Source organism: Cryptotermes secundus, unplaced genomic scaffold (genome assembly GCF_002891405.2).
Source record: "Cryptotermes secundus unplaced genomic scaffold, Csec_1.0 scaffold1287, whole genome shotgun sequence".
Lineage (NCBI taxonomy): Eukaryota > Metazoa > Arthropoda > Insecta > Blattodea > Kalotermitidae > Cryptotermes > Cryptotermes secundus.
Window position 1 is genome coordinate 88,897 of NW_019738892.1, and position 6,637 is coordinate 95,533.

Genomic DNA, 6,637 nt, shown 5'->3' on the forward strand with positions numbered 1-6,637 from the left:
AGTCAGTCAGTGAGTCCTGGAGCTACCGCCGAGTTAGCCAGCAACTAGTCAGTTGTATTCTGGCATTTGGAGTGTACTAATTGTGATACTGCAGATAGCAGTAACCGTAAATCTGTAATTTGGGTGATTGTAAGTGCGAATGTGAAATAAAATTCGCTATACAAAATACGGCGTGAAGTTATTTGTCGTGATATACGCCCGATACGTGACAGTACCTTCACTTTGAAAGCTGATATCCAGTCTACTCTATATGAGTTTATTGCCATTAAATTAATTCCTTTATCTCAGCATTTCTCAACTTGTGGTCCGCGATGAAGGGATAGCTGGTCCGCAAGCAGACGTAAATTAAATTAAGTTAAAAATTATGCAACCAAAACAAATTAAGATTAAATAAGCAAATAAAAATTAATTATATCATGTTCTTTATTTGTTTAATAAAGCTTAAAACTTTGTTCAATGATGATTCACTTTTTTATTTTAATTCCAGTTTAATTAATTATGTTTCCATATGTATTCAAAACATGCTTTTAGATTTATTATGTTATAAATGGCACAGTATGTCCCAAATGTTGGTGATACGACACAGGTTTAAAACATAGGCCTACATAACTTAGTGGTCTGTAGAATTTTTTCAGACTTTTTACTGGTCCTTGGGGTTAAAGAGATTGAGAAACACTGCTTTATCTGATTGCTGTTGCCGCTGTGGTTTTCTCTAGGCACTTGCATCTGAATTTTAACATTAGTGCTTTTCTTCTGTTTCCTTTATGTTCTGTTCATTTTATCGAATAGAATAGCAAAGGACAGTGTTGTTATTATTATTATTATTCGGAGGGGGTGGGTTACTCCATGCACTGCGACCATTTATTGATCTATTGTGCATCCCCCTTTTTAATTATTCTAACTAGTCGCCATGCCCTTCCAGTACTGGTGCTTGCTATCAGCCCCTTTCTGCCAGCGAGGTCGGCCCTCTCTGGTAGTGGTCCCTGATACTTCCCCATCTACTGCAGGAATTGGAAACTACTTGGGCGGGAAACTGCCTAATTTTGCTCAGAGGTGTTATATATGTGAAGGTTTAGTGTGATGGATTGATCAGCATTTGTGATGTTCTGACTGTTTATATAAAATCTGATCTTGTAAACTCGATCACAAATATGTTGCATGGTGATTCTGTTTTGTTGAAATTGTTCTTAAATGTAATTTATAAAGCAACCAGATATGTTTGTATAGGAATGAAAATCATGTAACATAATTAAAATGTTATTCACTTCACATTTCCTTCATTAACATTTCAGCATTTTACACATGTGCATTTGTAGTGGTAAGAGATAAAGTGTCTTGAAATTCTTTATTTCTTTCACTGTCTGTTGTTCATGCAGGGACAATGCTGCTGTGCAGGCTCCCGTACTTTTGTTGAAGACAGTATCTATGATAACTTTGTAGAGAGAAGTGCTGCTCTAGCTAAGACTAGAACGATTGGCAACCCATTTGACCACTCAGTAGAACAAGGGCCACAGGTGAGGACAGTGAAGGAACAATTTCTACCTCTTTTATGAAAGACAAGTCCATACAGAATCATGTCTTAGGCAACAATTACTGTAGTTGAAATGTATCATTGTTTGCTTGCATACACTTTATTTTCTGGACCACAAGATGTACTTTTGGCCAAGAATTATGCATAACAATTAGTGGTACATAGTCAAAACATATAAAACTGAGAAGGTGACCTATGATATTGCTGATGCTGTTTAGCATAAACTGGTCTTTCTCAGAATGGTCTCCATTTTTTGGAGAGGTTTGCTGAGCCCAGTTGAGAACTATGCTGCAATATTTTGAAGACTTGGGGCATCTGTTAAGCATCATTTGGCACCAAGTCTCCACACTCTTCTGGACTAGTTTCCAGTAGTGAGAGAATAAGAGTGAGTTGCGGTTATCTTCAGATCAGTATTTACTAGCACGTTTCAGATTTACACACCGAGAGGTAGTTGCTGTATTTATTTAAATAATTTGTGTGCAGTGTACAAAAGAAATCATGTGTGAAAGTTGTGGTGTTTAAATGTCCTAATGATATTTTCCATACCATAATTTACATGTTAGGTTAATGCAGTTACAGTTCAGTGACTGTGGAAACACAGTATGGATATGTGCACCTGTGGGCTAAACCACGTTTCCTTGGTGAACGCTGAGGTGAAGATGTCCCTTCATAAAATCTCATTCAAATTTAAATGTCATGTGGCAGTGTGATATGGGTATTTGCACCTATGGATTCCATGCATAACGAGGAGCTTCATAACTTGTACTCTTCTCCATGTATAATTAGAATGATCGCATCAAGGAGGATGAGGTGAGTAGGGCATGTAGCACGAATGGGGGAGATGAATGCGTATAGGATATTGTTGGGAAAGCCAGAAGGAAAGAGACCACTGGGAAGACCAAGGCATAGGTAGGCGGACTATATTAAAATGGATCTTAGAGAGACAGGATGGGATGGTATGGATTGGATTGATTTGGCTCAGGATAGAGACCAGTGGAGGGCTCATGTGAACACAGTAATGAATCTTCGGGTTCCATAAAATGCTGGGAAATTCTTGAGTAGCTGCAGAATTGGTGGTTCCTCCAGAAGGGCTCAGCTCCATGGGTAAGAAGTAAGTATGGATTCCATGTAATTCTCTGATGAACACTGAAATGAAACTTCCCTATGATATTCTGAGCAACACATATTTTTTTAATTGAAAGCATGATTCATGTTACTCATGACATGTTGCCATCAGACATTTAACTTTATTTGCATTTTTGTGTGGGGGCATGTAGTAGTGTGGTTATGTGAGGCACTATGTCACAAACTGGAAGGTCGTAGGTTTGATTCTCAATGAGGTCGTTGGAATTTTTCAATTGACCTAATCCTTCCAGCCGCACTATGGCCCTGGGATCGACTCAGCCTTTAACAGAAAGTGTACCAGGAATCTTCCTCAGGGATAAAGGGTAGTGGGCATGTAAGGCTGACAACCTTATTGCCACCTCTAAGCTGACTGTCTAGAAAACGTGGGAGCCTCGACGTCTCACAGTTTCTTGCCTAACATTATGGGTGGCATAGTTATGTGAATAAATACAGTAATTTATAATGTATATATTTGAACTCCTAATGCAATGGGTTAAAAGCAGAAGAGGTTTTTATACATAAATTGTACATGAGAAAGTATGTGAAAGAATGTGTTAAGATGGCAGCAAATAACTGTTAGGCCTTCCCAGCCAAGAGAATTGCATATTAATTGAGGAATTCATATTTTTTTGTGCTGCTGTGTTTTGTTTTGTAATACATATGGACCCAGAATATATACAGTGAACATTCTTCTTCTAAAAGTTGAGTGTTTAATGGCATGAAAAATAAATGTGTAAAACAGCATCACAGTTGTATAATTTTCTACAAACAGATTTATAACCATAGAAAATTTTCATGAGATTAAGTACAGTAGAGGTGTAACCTGTTTTATATAATCAGAACTAGTGAGAAACAAAACATGTTCAGCTTGTTCTGGTAAGACTGTATTTAACCATCTTGTACAAACATGTTTGTAAATATGCTAGGAGATGTTCATCTTTGGTAGTCTGCTGTTGTCCTTGGAGATTTCTGTTTTTTTAACACATCTTGGACCACGCATGCATTAATACATATTTCGTTTTTAAACGTGGCGGACCAGTCGCGTGTTAATATGTTTTTAGAACTTGATAAGTTGTGACACACTATACATCACTCTGGCACCACCCAGCTTGCACGCAGCTGCCCGGAATGTTTGCTGACTAATCAGTTATGTGACCTCGCTGTAACTGTATGCCCCTGCAAAGGAAAATAAATGCCTTTATTTCTTCGAGCTGTACGTAGCAAGCTGTCAGTGAGTAGTGCAATATGGATCAAGGACGAAAGCGGTTGAAACCCGCTCCAACACCATGAACATCATGACAGAAGTTATAAGGTGTTCAAGTGGGTGGATGTCACTTCAGCAGAAATGAGAAAATTTTTTGCAATAATCTTTCTAATGGGCCATACAAGGAGGAATAATCTGAAAGAGTATTGGTCAGCAGATCCATTTTTAGAAATTCCCATTTTCGGCAAACTAATGAGCCGTAAATGATTTGAGCAAATTTGGTGGTGTTTGCATTTCAATGATAATGAATTGCAACCACAATCAACATGCAGGCTTTTCAAAATTCAGCCCTTATTGACCTTTTTCGTTAAGAAATTTCAGACAGTTTACACATCAAACCAACAACTGTCTTTAGACGAATCTCTGATTCCTTGGAGGGGAAGGCTTCCTATGTGAGCATATAATCCTGGGAAACTTACAAAGTATGGCCTACTTGTTCGTGTAGTTACTGAAAGCACTTCAGGCTATATTGGAAACGTAGAAATTTATTCTGGTGAAGGAAAGAAATTACAAGAAGCTATTCTTTCCGTTTTTGAACCCTATCTTGATCAAAATTACCATGTCTATCAAGACAATTATTATAACAGTGTGACAACTGCAGAACACCTACTTTCGAGGAAAGTATGTGTTTGTGGAACAGTTAGGGTGAACAGAGGCCTTCCTCCAGATCTGAAAGAGGAATGTAAATCCTGAAACGTGGTGAAACCACATTCAGGAGGAAGGGGGATATTCTTCTTCAGTTCTGGAGGGATACTCGTGTTGAGAATATGATTTCCACAATTCACAGTTCGAGCATGGTTGATGTTCAAAGAAGACATGGACAGATAAAGAAGCCTGTTTGTATTTGTGAGTGTAATATGTTCATTAAGGGAGTTGATAGAGCCGATCAGTACTTGGCCTATTATTCTCTTCCTCGGAAAACAGTAAAGTGGACAAAGAAAGTTGCCTTGTGGCTTATAAATTGTGCCATTTCAATTAATTTTTGGTTTTCAAAAATCTAAACCCTCATTCAAAATTGAAATACAAGGCAATTCTGCTGAATATGGCAAAAGCCTGGGCTACAGACCACACGGTGGCGGCAGAACTGGTGGGAGACAGTCTTAGTGCGACCGGGCCCGTCTATTCCCACCCCACACAGGCCTGATTTTGACCCCCCTGAGCAACTCTCGGGTGATATGCGGAAACATACCCTCACGAAAATTTTGAAGAGTGAACATTTCAAGGGGAAGCATCCTTCTAGGCAATGCCGTGTTTACGCAGTTCACAAGAAAATGAGTACGACTCTACATTTGTAAGTTTTGTGTAATGCCACCTCACAGAGGGGAATGTTTTGAGAAGTATCACACCCTCAAGCACTTCTAGGAGCATTGGTAAGTGTTCTAAAAATTTTTTAGTTCATAAAATTAATTAGGAGATTTTATATTAATTTTTAAAGTGAACAGTGCACAAGTTAGGGTACTGGGTTTAAAAATGCCGGTCCCCAGGGTGATTTAAATATTTAAATTGCCGGTCCGCAAAGTGTTAAGTCTATGTGCCATAGAATCAGTCAGCTAAAGGTTCAATTTTATTGTGTCCTTGAATTTATAGTTTTTGTTCCTGAGTGTTGTGATATGTTGATTTTTTTTTGCTCTGACTGTAGATATTAAAGATATATTAAAGTGGGACACTTTGTAAGTGATTTGCTTTGATTGGTAATGTGTGCAGGTGGATGAGGAACAGATGACCAAGATTCTTCATTTGATTGACTCTGGGAAAAAGCAAGGAGCTAAGCTAGTGGCTGGAGGCAGTCGCCATGGAGATAAAGGGTACTTTGTCCAGCCCACAGTGTTTGCCGATGTTAAGGATGACATGACCATAGCTAAAGAGGAGGCAAGAAATACACATAGAGTGAATTCCATTAAGTTATTTTCACATATATTGCATGAAATTCTGATGCAAGCCCATTTTGCTGAAATATGTGCATGAATGGAGTGGCGTAAAATTACATATGGGCAATTGTAATTAGAATGGAAGCCTAAACTGAACCTGTTGACCACTGTACAAGGTAAAAGTTTACACATTGCTGAAAGGATGCAGATATTAACAAATGTTAAGTATTCATGAGATTGAAAAATATTCATCTCATATTTTTATTTGTTTTGAGGTTAATGTCAGTTTTATTTGTATTTTTTCCCTTATCCTCCTGCATCATCATCATCATCATCAGATTTTCTAACTTTTCAGTGAATTTAGATTTTGAATGAAATGTGGAGAATGTTTATTTTATGCCCTCTAAGTCAGAAACTGTACATAAATTTTGGTTCAGACCGAAGAACTATACTTTCAGTAATTATGCCAGTCCAAGAATTATAACTGAAATTCTTAAATAAAGCTATACAATCCCACTTAAAGAAAATGGTTAATGATAAATAAAGAATATGTGTTTGTTGCTTACAACTGTTGTACATTTACTCATAACTATTCTCATTTATAACATTTAATATTCTCACCGTCTTCTAGTGCATACACTTATCTACCTCACTCCTCTCTCTCGCACTACATGTTACGGCACAAAAGTGCCATCTTCAGGTGCTTATTCGATTAACGTTAAACTAGTTCACTGCATGCCTTGTCGTCTTCATATTAAAATAATTAAAATATATATTTATCATATATATTGATAAATATTAAATATTAAAAATATTAAAATTGTTCAGGATTTTTCCTACGTCGTATCT

At 37.5% G+C, this 6,637-nt stretch overlaps 1 protein-coding gene across 1 annotated transcript in view; it reads left to right on the forward strand.

Moving 5' to 3' along the window:
• Positions 1–6,637, forward strand: part of LOC111871324 (aldehyde dehydrogenase, mitochondrial) — a 34,141-nt gene that overhangs the window by 20,759 nt on the left and 6,745 nt on the right. The window contains exons 7-8 of the mRNA XM_023864351.2: positions 1,377–1,514; positions 5,625–5,789. Of these exons, the coding sequence (XP_023720119.1) occupies positions 1,377–1,514; positions 5,625–5,789 (303 nt within the window). The remainder of the gene's footprint in view (positions 1–1,376; positions 1,515–5,624; positions 5,790–6,637) is intronic.